Below are 20,847 nucleotides of genomic sequence, written 5' to 3'. Positions count from 1 at the left end.
GCATCTGCTAACTGGACTGCAACAGCACAATGTCCCAAGTGTTAATTTAATCTATTCATTACTCAATTCAGACATTAAGACGACTGTATTGTTTTCGGACTGGATCTCAAAGGGTTCCTTTATTTGAAGCAACAAACTTATATCTAGGGCAGGGCCATAGAGAGATCTGTGTCCTCAACTCGTAGAATATAATGAACGTACTGCACAACCACAACATTCTCATTATATTTAGCTACCATGGAGCCTCCCTAAAATTGTGTTGTAATATCAGTAAATTAAACTTAATCAAGCCGCTCGAAAGCTGGCTTAGTCATCTAGTTCGATGCTAGCTGACGTCTTCCTATGCTTAAAGATAGGACTGAGATAACTTGTCCTACACGTAAATGTAATTTTATTAAGATGTAATTGGACTAACGTTAACGTTCTGTAGATGGCTTAGCTTGCTAACGTTAGTTTTATGCTAACCGTAACGTTACAGACTTCTTTTTGAGAAAAATTAACTAGCGAATGTTGTTATATTAACCCGGATGTTGACAGTTAGCAGTTCAGCAAAAGAGGCGAAGAAGAGGAGGCCGGATGTTGACAGTCAGCAAGAAAGGGGGGGCGTTTCAGTCTGCGAAAACGGGAACCCCCACCAGCACGAGAACACCCATTTGTGGCCGCAGTCGGATGATATTGTATTTTTTGGACATCTTGTTCAGATACATGTTAAAAAAACAACAACCTGACAACCTAGAAATCTTATAAAGGGCCATGGTTGGATCTTCCATCAGGACAACGATTCAAAACAAACATCAAAATCAACACAAAATGTGTCACTAAGCCCAAAGCTTCTGCCATGACCATATCAGTCCCCTGAAGAGGAGAAGCACCAACATGGATCTGGGAATCTTTGAATGAAACATCAAAAGGATAAACAATTCAGATTTATTTTTACAGCCATATTTGATCATATTTACCAGGGGTGTCAATAATTCTGACCACAACTGTATCAATATATGAACTCTATACAAGTTTTGCTCAGTATTTAAAGATGTGGCCAGAGGAGTTGGTCATGAGGGTGGAGAACCACATGGCAAAAGAAAATAAACAGCGTCAAGGCAAAGTAAAAAGTGAAGGATGCAAATAAAAGACAAGACAAAGAGTTGTTGAAGTGTCACCTGTTCAGACAAGTTTCTGATATGTGCCACATTTAAAAGGTCATGTGGACAGTCTCACCAAATCATATTTGAAAAGAAAGTTTTCAGAGTTCGCCCCCTGTATGCAAGTGGTTAGAACTAGAAGTGTGGAGAAGGGGTGGTGGAGGGATGCTGCTAAACTGTCAATGGATTGAGGTGAGACTGCTGAGTCTATATATACCCTCTTATCGTTGATTCCTGAGAGCTCTCCACTTGTGTTAATTATCTGAACGTGCTCCTCCCGAACTTTAATAAAACATCATGTAAATTCATGTGAAAATTTGAATAATATAAATGTATTTATTTACATAATTTTCAAATAAATGACCTTTTAAAAATGACGTTTATCAATAAAAGAATTGTGCCAAAATGTATTGATAGACACGTAAAACAGAAACGCCCAAAAATCCTTGAACCCTGTTATGATAATGTCCCTGTGTGTCAGTCATTACATATTTTTAGCTTATCGGTGGCTTTGTTAGCTGGTGCTTGGGTTTCCTGGGACGAAGAGTACGAGTTGTGATTCAGCCTGTGTGTTCCTGAGTATTCGAAGGGAGTTTCCCGATGCCCAGGGCAGCTATGTAGGTTTTCGACCACCTATATCTTAAAACGAGACACCCTGCTGGAGATGGCCTCATCCTAAGCAAGCCGGTCGTACTCTGGACACAATGGCGGTGGTATGGGGATCCTCAAGACCTCATCCGCATATGGTGCAGGATCCACAAAGACTTTATCAAATATGAGGTCCAGCAGGTCATCCACATATCCTGTGCAATTTCACATAGCTTGTAAGAAAAAGTGCAATAAAAAAATATACAAATCTATCACATTTTGTAAGTAAACTTTTGCAAGTTATACATACTGAAAGTTGCTTGTACTTTGAGCAGGGGTTGACCTGCTGCTGGTGTGGCTCGAGGATGCCCGGCGTTCTCGTTGTAGTGTAGTGCAGCCAGGTACAGTCTGAAAGCAAGAAATATATTATCAACATAACATGTCAACGGTGCATGCAAATGTGAAATTAATTTCACAATAATTACGTTACCTGCACAACATTCCAAGAAATGGAAAGACCACATTTTTGGGTGCAAACTGTAGTATGACACGGTGGAAAACCTCAATGGAAGAAGTCTGGCAGTGAGGACTTAGCTTGGCCACATCCTTCAAAATTCTCTTGTTGGAAAGAACTTTCTCCAACTTGTAATATGCCAGAGTTCCTAAAGAATTGGAAATATTATTTTATTGTACTAATCAGAAATAAGAACTGAACAAGCATTTTACTTTGATTAAAAAATACAAGCTTTATGTTTTGCACACAGTTTGTTTAGAACAAACTTCATTGCTTCTTTAGACTACATACCCGCTGCCAGCCACTTGTTTTTGCTTAGACTTTTCCTTGGTGGATGTAGACATGCAGGAAAATTGGTGTCTTCATGTGTGTGCTTATCTTGGACATGGTTCAGCATAGATGTCCATTTAGCCACTCTTTCAGGCCCATTGCTTGATGATTTAGCAGTCCAATAGATGTGATTTTTAATACTACGCAACCAGTTACGTAGTTTCTCACATTCCTTCAACTTGCAAATTTTCTCCAGCTGTTTTGAAATTCCTGGAGATTACAATTAAACACAAGTATGACAACACTCACAATAAGTGGACCAATGTGTAATAGGTGGTGGATATAAAAATAAATAAACAACAACCAGAAACAGCCGCTATTACAGTATTATCACATTTATTAGTTTGTAAAACTCTTGAAAATGCTGTGAATGGTAGTAAGTTATAAACCTTTCTCTATGTGCCAGACATCATAGAACTGGTTGACATTGCGCTGACTGAGGAATTTTTGAATTTGCGGGTGCCGGTCAGTCACAATGCAGTCCAGAGTCACACCACGAGCGTCCAAAAAGTCGAGACTTCTCTTCAAACCTTCCTTCTCCATGTGGTAACTTCCTCCCACTTCATTACTCTGTCAAAGAAACGTAATATAATGAGTCTTTTAATTAAAAACGCAAGTCTTCCAGCATGTTGCTACAAAGGTTTCTGCTCACTTACCTGGACGAGTTGTACGTCAACAATGGTGTTCGTCTCCAGGTCCATCATTGTGTAACTGCCACACTTAGCAGAGTGCCCTTAGAAAAAATGTTACATTATTCCTTATTACATACTATGCCTTGTCTGGTAGATGAGCAAAAAGCCTATCATTCTTAATCAAATGTGATGCGATCTGGGAAAACCCCTTTGGATGTCACGCTGGCACGTTTTCAGTAAGATCTAAAAATAGATAGAATGTCAGTTTTTTGTCAAAATTGGGTTTTCATTAAATTATTATTCTATAACATCTTGTCTATCATCTCTGAATATATCTTAGGAAAATTCGCTAGTTTAGTGCAGAAAAATGGCGATTTATAGTGGCAAGCTGAAAAGACTGTGTCTTTCTCTTTAAGAACACGCACGGCGGAGTGGAGGTGCAAAAAAACTTAATCGCGCACAGCTCTCCTTCTCTTAACACCACAAAGACAGTTCACCTATCAAAATAAACCACATACCAGTAAGGTCCCGCCAGTCCTGTGTAAACTACAAGGGCACGCACGTTTTTATTTATTTATTTTTATCCAACGTTATTGTGTGATGCGGAGCGGAGCACAAGAGAACAACGGAGTCTGAAGTAGCTGCTTGCTTAAAAGATCTTGCTCGCCTCTCAATTGTCCAATTTCAAAACGGTTTTCACAGGATGAATTTTGAGTTTATAAGTTTTCGAATGATACCTAAGCTATGTTCATTACTAAAATATGTAATATGAAAAAAAGGCAATAAAAAAAAGAGCGCCAGTCGTCCCGCTAGAAGGACAGGACAGTTAATTAAATCTGTTTTTCTCAAAATTCCGTTTCTGAAAATCATAGCGATCAGCCGACTTCAGATGACCATAACGTGTTACAGACAAACGATAAAAGAAAAAAAAAAAACAGATTTGGAAAGGGCAAAGAAACAGCTTTAATGTGGTATCAAAACCTGTAATGTGTCAAATTTTACCATGTGGTGGGTTTTTCCAGATCGCATCACAAATTTTTCCCACAATGTACCTGGTGAGTCAGCCCTCATGTCTCCTCCAACAATGACCTTCTCCCTTTGAGTTAACTGCTGTAGCATCTCATCCTGCCAGTTTCTCCATTTGTGAAGAATAGCAGGCTCAATCCACATTCGCGCGTGACGACGAAAGGTGTCGTACCTGAAAAGTTGTAGCTTCATTGCTGCAAATATCTGACAACATAGAGAAGTTGCTATACAGTAAAGTAATAAATTACTAAATGTAATTATCTTTGACATTATAAATATTTAGTGTCTGTAAATGCATTGCTATTAATTATTTGAAATTCAATTACTTTTTCAAGTGTGAAGAATGAAGCACCACAGAGATACACGGCAGCAGAAAGGTGAAGGTTGCCCGCAGGAGTACATCCCATAATTGGCTGACTGTTCCATTTCCGTGAGAACTGACAGTGGTGGCAGAGTTGCTCAACACGTAGAAATGTCCCAAGCCTTTGCGATCGTACATGACAGCTTCGCTGACATACCGGGCACACCTCAAACAGTTCCATTATGCAGGTCTCATAGACAATATATTTACTAATGTTTTGAACAGGACTGGAAGCTTGAGCTCTGAAAGTATACAAATGCATATAAGCACAGCGTGAGGGTTGCTATGATTAAAACAAACATAATTCTAAACCATCTGCACATGAGAGAAACTTACAACAAGCCTTTTGGCTCTGTTATTGGTGTGTGATTGAATGTGACATCAGTCTCTTGTGTTAGTATAGAAGAGCTTTCCTTGAGAGCATCTTCTTCATCTCCCTCTTCCTTAAGGTCCAGATGAGGTCTCTTTGATGGAGTCTTGAGTGGTGTGGAAGACATAACGGCTGTATGGGAAACTGATGCCATGCTAAGGTCAAAACTTGACACAGTTGTCTGGACACCTGGAATGTATAATGCAGCAAAGTTTTAGTGTTATGGCACATCATTTAACGTTAAGAAATTAGGGTGATATGATGATTGAATAAACGATCCACTGGCCAGGGTGATTCTCACGAAATCCAGATTTAAAAGGTGTCTAGCATCAGAATTTTTAAAATGCCATAAAAGCCAATTTTCTTTTTGCACATATAAGATTAAAGTTTGTACTTACTATAACCATTATTTTATAAGATTTTAAAAAATATTTTATATTATATATTTACATTTAGATGAAGTCCATAATTTTTTTTATCATTACCGCAACATAACATTACATTAAATATATGGTTAAGAAAATGTGTATTTTTGGCTAATGTTAAAGTAAACTCTTATTACTCCTGCTCAAAGCTATGTAAAACTCTGGAGAGATTTCTTTTTCATATTTATTATTTTTTGTAATTTCCTTATTTTCTCTCATTACCGAAACATACGTGATGATTTACAATCTATTTTATTTTATTGTTTTACTAAAAGATAACATACACATTTGTTATGTAGCAGGCCTTAAATAAGTAGTGTTGTATAATATGTATATACATTTTAAAACAAAATATGATTATCTAATTATTACTTAATTTGTAAAAAAAAAAAAAAAAGATGCATGTTGCGGTAATGAAAATGCCATTTCGGTAATAAGGATCAATGTTTCGGAAATGAGATTTAGCTCACACATTCACTGTTGACAAAGGGGTTTGATGCCTAACCTACATATTCAAAACACATACAATTTTTAAAAGAATATTTATTTCATAAACAGTGTTTCATTTTCTCATTTATCGTAATCATCACAGTACCATGCCTTGTGTTAACAAGTGTTGTGTATACAAGTTACAATAATTTGCTCATAAAGAATCATGTCATATAGCCTACACTGTAGTACTAACAAATATACAACCATTAGTATAAATATTATCATTCTAGTATATCATACATTCATGTGTTCATGATAACTTTTTCAATGTAACATACCATCATGTGGTCCCTGAGAAACGTTTAAATGTAACAGCATCATGCGCTCTTGTAAAAAGATTTTAGTTTAGCTAAAAGACTTTGGTCCTGACATTTCAACCACACAACCTTTTTCTGAGAATAATTTCATGCCGTCTACTTGTGAGGTCCTGAGTAGTCTTAATTTTACCATTTTCGTTACGTTTTCGATACCTGGAAAATAAAAAATGAATGAAAGGTGAAATGCAGTAAAAACTGAGATAAATACAAACTTTGGACCACTATGACCAAAATTGAACACAATTCTTAATTTAGGAATGGTGTGTGTTCGTGTGTGCATGCGTGTGTGAGTGTAAGCACGCACACACACATGCATGTCTGTGTGTGATGTGTGTGAAAGAGAGTGTGTGTATGTACAATATAGTATACTGTACAATTATGTCAGCCTTCACGTTAGCCTGTCAGCATCAGTGTGTGTGTACGTGTGTGTGTGTCTGTACTTATGTTTCTGTGCGCATACATGTGTCTGTGTGGGAGTGAGTGCAAGTGTTGGTCAAAACAATGAATCCAAGTTATATTTATAGTTAATATTAATATATTTAATAGTTAATATAGTTATATTCTCTATTATCACCCTGTCCTTTCGCTCTCCTTTCTTCTTTACTCCTCAAGTAACACTGGATTGCTGTATATTTTTTCCCTATGCTTTGCCAGCCTGTCTTTCGCTGATGCCCTTTTCTTTTCAACTGATGCTTGCCTGTAACAAAATACACAATAGCCATCTTGAGTATAACATTTCGTAAAAAAGTTTCACAGTAAAACTACTAAATATTAAATAATATTACATTTATAGTAGGTGGCTTATACTGCATTTATACTGCTTTTTGTGGAAGCACTTGATAGCTATTTTGTTTACGCAATCTGTTCAATAAGTTTAAGGCAAATATCAAGTTATATTGAAATGAGCAAGAGTTATAGTGCATGTCCCTCCTTCATAAGTCTGTTTCTCATTATCGAAACATTGAGTATCTCCACCGCAACAGGCCTTCAATTGTTGCGGTGAATGATAATGGTGTTGCGGAGGATGAGCGACCTTAAACATTCTTGCTAAATGAGGGTTAGCTAAACTTTTCCTCTCTTTTTATATCTAGACCATAATGGGGTATATAGTAATCAAAAAATTAAAACGGCAACATTTTTTAAAACTTCACAAACTCATTTTTCGGTAATGAGAACTAAAAAGTCGTGTAGGTACTATGACAAACAAATTTGTAACTTTTATCTGGAGAGAAAAAATAAGAACTGCTTACCTGGTAGCCATCTTTAGTGTCACAGTCAATTATGTCCCTTCCAACAAAATTCCTTGAAAATATTAGTTCCTTGAAGACTTAAACAATGATTGAAAATTGTTGCGGAGGATGAGAAATGTGGTCTTGGACACATTTATATTCCTTATTATTGTCACTACATTTACCAATGATCATCAAATACTATAACATGCACTGAAACTTTTCAAAGAACCCAAATCCAGTCATGGACACGTTGCGGTAATGAAAAATGTCCCCTTAAATGTGGAAAAAAACAACCAAATTGGTATTTATGATGTCATTTGAAATCATGTGCAAAATAGTACATGAAGAGATGTTTATCTGTATCCTTATTTTGAAAGCATTTACTTTCATCATCAAAATGTTTCATGACACCTCATAAGTCTAATTTTGTGAGAATCACCCATCAAGCTATATTGTAGTTATTATTTAATATAGCAGAAACATCATAGTCATGTTTTAGTTATTGAAAGCTACGTAGTATTTCTACGAGTGTATGATAGACTGACGACTAATAAGCGCTCAAATGAATGCAAGACATTCCAATATTAGTTATTTTATTCTAACCGAGTGCAAGCACTTTTTGCAATGTTTTAACGTAAATACAGACATTTCTCCACTGGTGATTTTTATTTGTTGTCATTGTACACTCCTCAGCAGCTCCCACAAATATGACGCTCACTACCTAGTATGCGATGCACAACGAGGTAGATTCACATTCTCTATTGCGGCTACTGTCCAAAACAAATATAATTAAAACCATCAACATACCGATACTCCTGTGGTGTTCTTGAAATGTCCTCGTTGATGGTTGTGTGACAAAACTGTGAAGCTGTGATGGTTCTGTCTGGACGCCGACATCCCTCGAGCTACGGCTTTGTGTAGACGTGCTGGCCTTTGCAGATAAACAAACGATTTTAAAATAGGCCTAGACAGTTTTTAGAATTTGTTCTTTATAAACATGTGGTAGACACAACAGACATCTATTTTAACAGGGCCCTATTTTAACGATCTAAGCACATGATCTAAAGTGACTAGTTTAACGACGGGAAAAATGGTCTGCGCCCGGCACATGGTCTAAAGTGACTAGTTTAACGACGGGAAAAATGGTCTGCGCCCGGCACATGGTCTAAAACGGTTTTCCCTATTTTCTTAATGAGTAATTGGTGTGGGTAGATGACATAAGGGTGAAACAGCATTTTTTTTTTTTTAACAAAGTTCTAAGTTGCTTGAGAATTGTATGAATTTGTAAAGTTCAAATACTGTTGTTTCTAAAACTGTTAGAGGTTAGCAGATTTTTTTTCTCATTATGTAATTTATTAAGCTTTTCTCACAGCTACAGGCAAAATATGTCCTACGGTGTGACATGACATTACTATAAAATTAAAATATTGAAATATTATTGAATATTTCACCCAAAAATGAAAATAATGTCATTAATGACTCACCCTCATGTCGTTCTAAGCCCGTAAGACCTCCGTTCATCTTCGGAACACAGTTTAAGATATTTTAGATTTAGTCCGAGAGCTTTCTGTCCCTCCATTGAAAATGTATATACAGTATACTGTCCATGTCCAGAAAGTTAATAAAAACATCATCACAGTAGTCCATGTGACATCAGTGGGTTAGTTAGAAGTTTTTGAAGCATCGAAAATACTTTTTGGTCCAAAAATAACACAAAATAAGACTTTATTCAGCATTGTATTCTCTCCCGGGTCTGTTGTGAATCCTTCACAGTTACGCTGCTGGCGTAAGACGCTGATGACGTGTTATCTGGTGCGCCCGAGCTTCATTTACAGTCTGAGGGAAACGCACGCTGTAAAAGTGTCTCATCCGCGACATGCACATTTACGCACCATTAAAAAAATGATATCCACGCAAACAATGTAGAATAGCTTGAATATAGCGTGCGTCTCCCTCAGACTGTAAACGAAGCTCGGGCGCACCAGATAACACGTCATCAGCGTCTTACGTCAGCAGCGTCACTGCGGAGTCCTGAACGCAGATTCGACAACAGACCCGGGAGAGAATACAATGCTGAATAAAGTCTTATTTTGTGTTATTTTTGGACCAAAAAGTATTTTCGATGCTTCAAAAACTTCTAACTAACCCACTGATGTCACATGGACTACTTTGATGATGTTTTTATTACCTTTCTGGACATGGACAGTATACCGTATATACATTTTCAATGGAGGGACAGAAAGCTCTCGGACTAAATCTAAAATATCTTAAACTGTGTTCCGAAGATGAACGGAGGTCTTACGGGCTTAGAACGACATGAGGGTGAGTCATTAATGACATTATTTTCATTTTTGGGTGAACTAACCCTTTAAGTATTCTTAAAGAATGATCATTAAAATTCTGCATATATTTTTTTTCACAGCTGTTTTTCGATTATATTTTTTGCTTGTGCCATCTTTTACCACTCACTCCAGTAGAAATATTGTGTAAAAAAAATATTTTAAAATGTTTATTATTATTTTTTACAATTTTTTTTTACGTTTTCAAATGCATATAATTATTTAAGCTAGGTAACATAGTAAAAGTCGTTTAATTGTGTTTGAAGTGATGTCACACCACAGGACATCCCAGCACACCACAGGACGAAATGAGACACTGTATGAACATTTATGGTGAATTTTATTGAATACTTTTGTAACAAACAAATTAATTTGCATCTCTATTTGAACATTAAAGGGCACCTATTATGACATTTAAAATGTTCCTAATGTTGTTTAGGGAGTCCCCAACAACAGTTTTACGTGCATGCAATGTCAAAAAACACTTTTGTTTTCGTATAATATGCATTTATTTTTACCTGATTTGCTCACCGACTCCCAAATGATTCGTTCAACGACTCATTTTTCCAAACCCCTCCTTTGCGCGACGCTAATCTGCGATTGGTCAGATGACCCAGCAGTGTTTACAGAGATAATACTTACTGTTTAACACTGAGTACAATGATGCTTTTATCAATTAAATCGTGTTATAATAATGATTATAGTCCACTGCTTTGTAGTTTGTAGTAAAAAACTAAAAATAAGATAAAGAATTTAATGTTATGTTAGCGAGCATAGCCCAGAGTTCATATTGTAAAAGCACAATCAGTCTTTGTTTGCATTAGCCCGATGCATAAACATAACGTTTTTACAAAAAAAAAAATGCAGTTACGTTACTACGAGGTATTACTCTATTCTTTAAGACAACTCCGAAAACAATGACAAACACTTAACATATCTCAATATAATTGCCATTGAAGACCTAGAAGCTAAACGGTGCGTACACAACAAACAAAATAATAATTAAGCATGCTACATAAAACATAAAAGCAACAATTATTAATAACACTTACAGGTTGTGATACGGAGGAGGAAGCTGATGCAAATACACTTAGAAATTAACCTTCCTTCAATATCAGACGGCTCGCGAATCCAAGTTTGATTGCATTTAAAAAGCAATCGTCTTCAAAATGGCGCGAACAAAGCACAAGGCTCGGACTATACTTCTGTGGTATAGTTATATGAATTGTAGCCACTTAGTCTTCAAATGCTCCTCCTTGGGCAGATGAAAAGAGTTGGCTTTTGAGTCGCACTTCAGAACACAGCGTCTCGTCGCCATGATATTTTCCCTGGCCTTGGAGCGCAATAAGTGGGCGTATCGTATTCAAATAACTTGACAAGTTGACGTCATCTAGTCAGAGAAAAAGCTTCGGTCTTCTAACGATTCATAAAAATGACTCCGAGTCGACTCTTACTTTTGAAAGACAATAACTTTATATACGGTGCACTTTCATATTTCCAACTTTGCAGGATGTTTTTGTTCACTTAGATCTATGTTACACACTACATGAAAGGTAAATTTCAAAATTCCATAATAGGTGCCCTTTAATGAAAATGCAACATATCAGTACAATCTTATTACTTAAGTGTATGAATTTGAACTATAAATGACTGGCTGTAAGTGAGCCCATACAGCACGTTCATCATGCCTCAGGGATTTTGAGACGGTTGCAAAGCTCTGAATGGCCGTTTTGGTGTAGGCAACCACTATATGTACGGTTACTTGTTTTCTATTTCCACCAAAGTGGAAAGATTTAATTTCTGTTTAGTTCAGCTCAATTTTCAGAGAAATCAACGTGCAACACCAAATCATTTTCTTGCAATTTCTTCTTTAACTCCCTCATTTTGGCTGATTGGTGCATCCAATTGAATTGATGGGATGCAATTGACTCCAGGTCATGCTGGAAGGTCTCTGCCAGCTTTCCCTCAACCCCTTTTTTAACCCAGTTCGTGAACACCTTTTCCCCTACAGTTACCTTCACCCGCTCCCACCTAGCGAATGCATCAGGATTAAGTGAGTTGAGACGCACCTCATCAAAACAGCAGTTGGTGCACTGCTTGTACATACATTTTTGTTATTCTGTGTTACAAATAATGGAGGAAAGAAGATTAGACAGGCTTTTGGTTGAAATCATGCCTTTAAAAACCAAAGAGTCAATCAGTAGGCGCATGTTTTCATGCTGGTAGCATGCACAGGTATTTCTATCTGTTGGCCTGGTCTCTGTTATGTGCTTGGGCCTGTAGCGAGCAAACTACCGGTACGACATTTGCATTGTGAAGCTAATATTCTTGGTTGTATTCAGAGTATAGCTCACTCATGGTTTTGGTCAAAACCCGCCGCAGCATTTTTTTGTTTTTCCGGCACACAGTATCCCAAGAGCCTGCTGTTTTCATCCCTGTAAAGAAAGTTGGTGACTTGCCGGGGGTTTTTTTGTGTCGCAGCTCTTTTCGTCGAAGATCTGAGGGTAGGTTGACGTGCTTTATTAGCTTTATTCCAGCGATGCTTTTAAACCCTCATTTTACTATTGGCTTTTTTCATGCCATCGAGCATTGCTTTGCTCCTTGTTTTCTCTTTCCAGCCTCTTAATTTTTGCTGTCAACTTGGGTGGACAAACCTTTTGGGGGGGACTTGGAATTGGAGAAATGGAACCATGAGCAGGAGAAAGATGAACTGGACTAAAGGACACATCAAGTTCTTCGGGTGATGGGGGAGAAATATCCAAGATGGCTGCAAGATCCTCCTCCTTCTTCCTGTTCCTTGCCTTTGTCTTCTTCCATTTCTCACGAAGCTTTGCTCTCTTAAGTTTTGGGAGGCTGGTTATATTGTGTGGTTGAATTTCTCCTTTAGCTTTCTTTTCTTGATATCTTTTGATGGAACAGAGACAGCTGTTACATGTTTTCTATACAAGTGTACGTCTTAGAGAATGTTTCACCAACTCAATTTCCCTATTATAAACGTATTTACTTTCTCCTTCTCTCCCTAAGGATCTCCTCATGCCTGGCTTCATCCTGTGCTAACCTTTCCCGGTACCTCCTTGTCCTTTCTTTGCTCATGCCTAAAAACTGACAAAAGTCACTTTAAAAACAATGATCAGTGACTGTTAACATACACATACAACAAACAAATGAAGACAGATATATATTTGTGTTTAATATATATATATATATATATATATATATATATATATATATATATTAGAGAGAGAGAGAGAGAGAGAGAGAGAGAGAGATTTACATTTAATATTGCAAACATAACAGACGAGAATCTAGCTAGACATCTGACTTAGGCCCCGTTTACACGATAGGAAAACGCAGATATTTCTCTGCGTTTTGGCCTGTCATTTACACGAAAACGCCGTTTTTATCCCAGAAAACGATAATTTCTAAAAACTCCGGCCAAAGTGGAGATTTCTGAAAACGCCGGTTATATGTTGTCATGTCAACTGGGAGAAACGGGGTTTTAGGTTCTCTCTTGTCGATTCTGAGGATTCTGATTGGCTTTGCATGGCTTTATCCTTCTCCCTACACTGCCGCCCATAGGTTTAGCATAGTTATAAAGGCGCTCGACGGCGTATTTATGCGGGTTGTGTGCACGATGTTATTATTGAAAACGGAGGGGGAGAAATATTCGTTTCTCTAAATACCCGGCTATGTGTAAATGTGGCCTTAATTATGTCACACTACAGGACGGGCTGTCACACCACAGGACTCTTTCACCTTTGCAGCCATTTTGAGTCATTGCTATACAAGACTGGCCTTGGGCATTACAGTAACTGAATAAGTTCATCGTTTTAAACCTGAATATGATTATTTTTTTAATATTTTTATTTTTTCTCGAACTAGATCAGTCACACCACAGGACTATCAAAATGGACAAGTTCATGGTCTGACAGAAATGATTAAATTTATCAAATTAATAAGAGATTACAGCCGCGTTTCCACCGCGTGAACTTTGCCCAGGAACTAGGAACTTTGGGGTGGTACTCGGTGTGTTTACACCGCAGGAACCAGGGTCTAAATGAAGTTACCGGGTAAATATTTCCCCCTCCGAAAGTCCCTGCTCGCGAGGTAGTACTTTTTAAAAGTTCAGGAACTTTCGGGGGTGGGACTTGTGCGCTGAACATGCTGATTGGTCGTGTTCACGCCGCATTTTGAATGGAGGACTCCACGCAGCATCCTATTTTAACCGGCATTTTTAAAAAATCTATTGCGGTTCGTGGCTTCATGCAGTAGGAGTTGTCTGTCTGCAAATATGGAATTTAATAAAAAAAATAAAAAAAAACCCAGCTGGACCGACGACGAGGTTCAGGCTTTATAAGCGTATTTGTGTAACAGGAAATTTTCTGCGTGTTCGTCCCAGCCATCTCACGGTCAATGTCCGCAATACATCACAAACACAACTACAGCACAGTTTGAATCTCCTCCATACTTATTATAAATGTGGCGCTCAAAACTGATTACTATCCGTGCAGACTGGGAGGAGCAGTCGCGCGCAGTTTATAATCTTCCCGGTACTTTAGACCGCGGTGTAAACGCAGAAAGCAACCGGTCTGGGGCAAAAAAAGTTCCTGGGACAAATTGTTCCGGGTAATTTCGGTGGAAACGCGGCTTATCACTCACCTTTTAACCTCCTTAGCACATCCAAACATCTGGGGGACTTTCTGGTAGGGGGCTTGACTAAAGGACCCCTATGGCTGTCCATGTAACTGCCAGTACAAAAATCTAATATCCTATGTCACACTGCAGGACAGCATTTGTGTTTCAAAACTAAATGTACTGTAAATATTATTTTAGTACTTTTTAGCATTTTGAAAACAAGTTAATTAAGTAAATACATACAAAATAATGCCAAGGCATTTATTAGCTGCTCCAAATATCTGCTTTATTTTACTAATATTTGATAACTAATTTGATGAGTCAATGTTGCAGTCACACCGCAGGACATTTTGCTATTCACCTTGAAATATGAACAACACCAAATACATTTTACATCCCAAAATCATAATATTGAAATAAAATTATGTTCTATGCCCCACTGGCATGTGTTGTTTTATGCAGTTCAGTAAACATTTACACTTAAATACAGAAAAAACATGCGTCACGTCATCGGCCCGTGTGTTTTGAGCGTAACGTGCAAAAAAACAACCAGTCTTATCACCCAGTCGCGCTCGCGCCATGGCGGATTTGCTATTAACATGCCGGAATTTCCAAGCGGAAAGACTGAATGCGTGTCCAGAGAGGAAATGGATCTAAAGCGGGCAACCAGACCACCTACGGGACAAGCCGGATTCCACCATATCTTTATGTACGCAATATTAATCTTTTAAATTGTCATTTATTTTTTATATTTGGCTAGTTTGTGTGCCGCTGGGTATTCCTGTGTGTGTAAATAAGCAGAGTGGACGCGCGTTGTTGACCGGCCTATAGGCTCATACTAACGTGCTCTTTAAATAACAAAAAATAAATATTGCGCCATTGACTTTAGACCAGGTTTTTGTTGGTCAATGACGCAGTCTATTTCAGTTCCTCATAATAGCAACGCACCAACAATGCGCCTGAACACACCTCGTTTTCGGACCAGCACCCCATGGGCGCACAAATACATTTGCTATTTAAACAATGTGACGCAGGACGTGAAAATGATAGGGGCGTCAGGCTGAAACTATCAAATAACACTTGTGTCACACTTGGCGCTGCATTGCGCCGGGTATATCATAGGGTCCCTAGTCTCTAAGACAATAGCTTTAGCCACATTTGTTGAGGAAATGGCTAACAGGCACATCGACTGAAATGGCATTTTGCTCAAAAATCATAAAAAATAAACAGTGTGCCACTTACTTTTGGAGTTGAAGCTGGATAACGAAGAGTCGGTACCGATCCGTCCTTCAGGATCAATTTTTTAGCAAAACCTGCTTTGTACTGACCCTCATTCACAAAGCAGTCTGGTGTAAAATGATTTGCGCAAACATAAACGCATTTAGGTAGATTCGGGGCCTCATTCCCTTCAAAAATAAAAGTCATCCACCGCGTCTTCAGGGTCTCAGATGTCGGGAGTAAATGACGACTGCGGTGTTCATTCTTACATCCAACAACAAAACACCTAAATCGCTTAGAAGACATTCTTGTCTACAGCTGCTCCCACGTTGAAACAATGTTGGCCTGTGTACAGCTCACTCAGGGCAGGGCTTGTGCAAAAGGAAGTCACATTGCCCAGAATCAGAAAACGGCTTGTTCTGAGACAGCTTATGATTTATGGGGATTAAAAAAAAAAAACACACTGTGTGGATTTTTATCATTAGAGTCCCCGTGAACCGGAAGTTACAAACGACTTTTCTCCAGTGTTGTGACGTATTTCCAAATGAAATGGAAAATTGAATAGAAGGCAGGGTTTTACTTTAGCTCTCCTCCTCTCCATCTCTCGCTCATAGCAGACTAACGGTTTGAGGGTAGTTGACACGCTCCCACGCCATAGCACTTGACAGGAAGAGAAGAGAAGACGTTTTGAGGGAGGAGGGAAGGATAACGTATTTGATTAAAGATTATAAGGGTACATGGATTTTTAAAAGTGAATGAAGTGCATAGATAAATCATTTATAATAAACACTACAATATTACATATAAAAATACGAATTGTAAAATTTTATTTTATGGCGACTTTAAAGGGTGGTTGTGTACACACACTGCCAACACACATTATGTTCAAACACCATGTAAAAGTGAATTTTACATAATAGGTGGCCTTTAATCTCGAAAAGAGAAATACTGAATTGTCCTCCTTAAAGTGATTTAGGATTGATGCTAAAATTTCAAAGGTCTCTCAGTTTTTTGTAACTTAATTTAATAAAAACCTTTTAGGAAGATATCTCTGTGTTCCTTTTACATGTATTTTTAGGAAATATTGGAAGCTGAGAAAATGCTGCAAACAAGAATCAGAGTTTAATAACCCTTATTCCAAGGTAAAGATCCACTTAGTTTTGAAAATTGGAGGTCCATTTCATTAATTAATAATGCTAAATTGTTATTGACAATATTTGCAGAGAGATTGAAACTTTGTCTGGATAAAATGATTGATGACTGCCCGTCTGGTTTTATGCGTGGCGGATATTTTGGAAATAGTATTCATCTAGTTTTGCATTTAATTGATTATCATTTATTAATTTAGGATGAAAGTTATATATCATTCATTGATTATTATAAAGCCTTTGACCATGCATTCATGATGGATACTCTTGATTTTTTTGGTAATAATATGATCAGAGCGGTTCGTACAGTGTATAACGATTGCAAAGCTTCAATTAAATTACCTTTTGGAACAACTTCCAGATATAATATTTTAATATTTATGTGTAAAACAAGGAGACCCTGCTGCTCCTTTCTTATTTTTGTTAGTTGTTATGATTATTAGTTATGCAAGTGTTGTGCCTTCATGTTAAAAAGAAAAGCCTTTAGAAAAAGTTTTGTTCTTAATTTGTTAATTATTTTATGGAAATATCACATTCATGTGTTTGTGGTCAATAAATACACCTAGTTCTATACAATTTGTGTTTGAGCTTTGTCAGTATCTTAAATCATTGGAGGGTGTAAAGAACACCAAGGCAAAAAATACTATAGATTGTGGTAAAGCCATTACATGTTATCCTTATTATGTGTATTTATTTAGTAATATGATTTCAATACCCCTGTGTACTTTGTGTTATTTTGTTATTTATTTGTATTATTAGTAGCCTACTATCTGTATTTTATAATATTTTTTACAGATTTTCTTGCTGTTATTTTATTTTAATTATTGCTATTTTGTATTTAATTGTTGTGCTTTGTTACTAAATAAAGCATTACAAAAAACAAACAAAGTAAAAAAAAAAAAAGCATAGGGATGCTCACTTCCGATTGGAATTTTCCAGTGCCTCAATTCGTGTTTGGGCTGTACAATCTGATTCATAATACAAGGAGCTAACGTTACATGAGACGCACATTTTCTGTTCTGCTTGAAGAGCTTTACTCTCAAAAATAACTTACATTAATGTTAGATAAAGAATTAGTGTTACTTTCATTAGTAATTGAGTTCTTTAACAGTTCTTTTAAAAACTATAAAATTGTTTCAACAGTTTGAATTGACTTAAACACTTTAAACGCACAAACCTTTCTTTAGCCAGATTAGACAGAGGACCGTGGCGCAGCCTTGTGACGTCACATCAACATACCAAAATAAAAGTCCTTTCTTTTTCTGGTATTTAAAATACAAAAAAATATATACAAAATTTGTACAAACATATACAACTCACAACAAATATGGAAACAAATATACTTCTGATGAGTGTATAAGGGGAAAACAATTTATACCAGGGGTAAAATATTGCAAGAAGTTAAAGTGATGAAATCTTTTTTGCTTTTAATATATTCTATAGTGCCATATTGTTTAATTTATTTTATAAAGTGTTCACAATTTGGCTTAGCTTTAGCCCATTTCTTCACATGAATGTGATATTTTCCAAGTAAAATAAAAAGTTGAATGAGAAAAAAGATTGTTATTTTGGAATCAATGGTATCCTGTACAAAAAACGAATCCTGTGTCTTAATGTTCCAAACAGTCTAGAAATTAAATTAGAGACATCCAACCAACATATTATAGAATATTCACATTCAAATAAAAGATAGAGTCTTCAAGTTTTCCATATTCAAATTGAAACGCCCAAGTAACTCATTTACACTGTAAATTCTGTGTAGAATTTTAAAGGAATACTTATTTAACTTTATTTTTTATTAAAAAAAAAAACATATTTGTTATTGGCCATACTTTTTTTTTTCCACTGAATGTTTTAATATTAAGATGACAAAAACTCAAATAATTTTGACTTCGTTATAATGTTACAACTCATGGGATTGAATCAAAGATAATAGCATAATCTTTTGGCTTCACATCCCCCAATAGAAAAAATAAAATAAAATAGATTAAATGCCTTCAGGTAAATACCACACTGTATTATTCATGCTCTGCCTCTGACAAAATGTTTTTAGCAGGATTACTCGACTCCAATGTGAAAAAAGGATTCAGACAAATTCAATCAAAATTGATTCAGGTTTTATTGTTCCATTTATGCAGTGAAACATTTGGATGTCAGATGGATCACTATTTTGGATCACAACTTGCTGTTATGTACTTTTTTCAATTTAGAGCAATTAAAACTGATGTTGATAAATCGAGTAAATTAAGCAAAATGTGCTAATATAAATCAAACATTAAAGGTAAGAACAGTACAACAATAACAGTAAAATGTGTGTTTGAGATGGAATAATGGTGAATAAGTGTTAAGATAATTATTTCAAGTATTTCTTTCATCACCCTTACATTAACAAGGTACTACATGGTCCTGAAAGTTGGCGACTGCAGAACACCTTCGGTCATGTACGTAGGGTCTAAAATATTCTACTGTAGGTACTGGAAGTCTGGGAACAATAAGGCATGTGTTGGCCTCTGGAAATATTCTGGTGTCTTGACCAAATGTAAGAAGAAATGAGATTTGATGTGGCTGATGTGGGAATCCTAGAGGAGGCACAGATGAGGCTCCAGAAGCAAACTCCAGCACCATTTCCAGTGTTAACGGATTGCAGTCATCTTCTGTAGTCACACAGATACAGAGAGACACACTAAGAAGCAGAATAAGGTTTAAATTGAATAGCAGATTCAGTATGTTGGCTTTTTCAAGCCAACAAATTTTTTTTATTGGAAAGAAATGTAACTTCACAAAAATCTGTCACTTAAAACCACATTAAATGCAAATTAAATTTTTACCACAAAGTGGTTGTAATGTTCAAATGATAAAGCATTAAACCCCCTACCTTCTACATCAATTAACCAGTCTCTAAAGGAACTGATGGACTTATTTTCCTAGCTGCCTTTTGTTGCTGGCAAGGGGTGAGAAGTCCACTTCGAAAAGAGTTGTCAGATCTTTTGCCTCCAGTGGTCTGACCACATTGACAAACAGGTCCTCAAAGATTTCAGCATGATTGTTTAGCTTTACATGGTTCTCATGATGGATACTTACTGTCTGAGAGCCAAATTGTCTGCCCATTCACAAAGTATTCTGCTGCAGATTGGACCAGAGAATCTCTCTCTTCAAGTGATGAGACTGTACTCCCATCATGTTCCTGTCCCCAGCATCTGAGATAGCAGAATTAGCTTTTTGAAGAGAGTCTGCTTCTTTAATCTACAAGTAAAGCATTAGAAAGTTATGCCATGAAATCACAAAGCATTGCAAATGACAAAAATAAAAAATCCTCGCATATATGAGACTGTTTAATGTGGATGTCTAAAGTTTATAATCACCTATGAGTGTTTTTTCTCTTAAGCTATTTCCTCAAGGGAGATATCACAGAGTTGCATAAAGAGACAATCAGAAAAAAAGAGGGCCAACTCCTCCATGAATTATGCACACTATCATTTTTGCAATGGTCATGTACAAGCCATTCTTATATAATTTTTATATTATTTCAACAGCCTTCGAAATGAGACACGTGTTCCCGTAGAACTTGCGAGCATAGTTGATGCTTTGGAAACGCACCCCTGGTCATGCTGATAAAAAAAAAAAAAAAAATGCAAACAATTGTGGGACTATTTTTTATTTGCACATCAATTACCAAATTCTTGACATAATAGGCTACATTTCATATTTTTTATAATTTATTATAATATTAGGCCTAATTTAAATTTCTCCAGCAACATACAAACCAACATCAAATGTTAATGAGATTGAATGGAGAAAAAGCGTATGCATCCCAATGAGAATTGATGGTAGTAACTGAAAAAAGGAAAGCTTTTCGAAAACAAAATATTGCAAAATATATAACGTTACGCCTATACCTACCTGAATGTCAATTTCGAGACTGTCGAAAAAGCCTCCTTGTAGCAGCACGCAAATTCTTGTTCGATGAACTCTTCATAAGTTCCATTCGTGCTCTATTTGCGACATAAAGAAATGTTTTATCTTGCTTAAAATGTTTTAGTTTGGCAGCTCAGTGAAGCTGAGTATTTTTTAAAATATT

At 36.7% G+C, this 20,847-nt stretch overlaps 1 protein-coding gene across 7 annotated transcripts; it reads right to left on the bottom strand.

The window, feature by feature from the left end:
* Positions 1-684: 684 nt before the first annotated feature.
* On the bottom strand, positions 685-18,006 carry LOC307004200 (uncharacterized protein). 7 transcript variants are annotated; one of them, XM_079623299.1, is made up of 15 exons: positions 17,947-18,006; positions 15,646-16,281; positions 12,773-12,870; positions 12,423-12,672; positions 8,237-8,360; positions 6,772-6,894; positions 4,930-5,152; positions 4,559-4,835; positions 4,259-4,436; positions 3,231-3,307; positions 2,964-3,144; positions 2,536-2,784; positions 2,221-2,392; positions 2,041-2,138; positions 685-1,945 (listed from the first exon to the last, which is right to left on the bottom strand). In XM_079623299.1, the coding sequence occupies exons 2-15, from the start codon at positions 15,925-15,927 to the stop codon at positions 1,818-1,820; spliced, it is 2,460 nt and encodes an 819-aa protein (XP_079479425.1). In that variant the 5' UTR covers positions 15,928-16,281; positions 17,947-18,006; the 3' UTR covers positions 685-1,817. The 7 variants fall into 7 exon arrangements, with proteins under 7 accessions (XP_079479425.1, XP_079479427.1, XP_079479426.1 ...); XM_079623301.1 differs by lacking the exon at positions 6,772-6,894; XM_079623300.1 differs by lacking the exon at positions 17,947-18,006 and having other exon boundaries at positions 15,646-17,638.
* Positions 18,007-20,847: the final 2,841 nt, after the last annotated feature.

Source organism: Phoxinus phoxinus, assembly GCF_949152265.1.
Source record: "Phoxinus phoxinus genome assembly, chromosome: 9".
Classification (NCBI taxonomy): domain Eukaryota; kingdom Metazoa; phylum Chordata; class Actinopteri; order Cypriniformes; family Leuciscidae; genus Phoxinus; species Phoxinus phoxinus.
Note: the sequence above shows the minus strand (reverse complement) of the source record. Positions and strands in the feature narration are given on the sequence as shown.

Excerpts from the sequence above, each read along its gene's own strand:
- LOC307004200 (XM_079623299.1), bottom strand. The coding sequence starts at position 15,927 with ATGTCTTCTAAGCGATTTAGGTGTTTTGTTGTTGGATGTAAGAATGAA. Across the intron at positions 12,673-12,772 it reads CTTAGGGAGAGAAGGAGAAA|ATATCAAGAAAAGAAAGCTA; the intron begins GTAAATACGTTT and ends TTCCATCAAAAG. Across the intron at positions 3,308-4,258 it reads CATGAGGGCTGACTCACCAG|GGCACTCTGCTAAGTGTGGC; the intron begins GTACATTGTGGG and ends ATTTTTTCTAAG.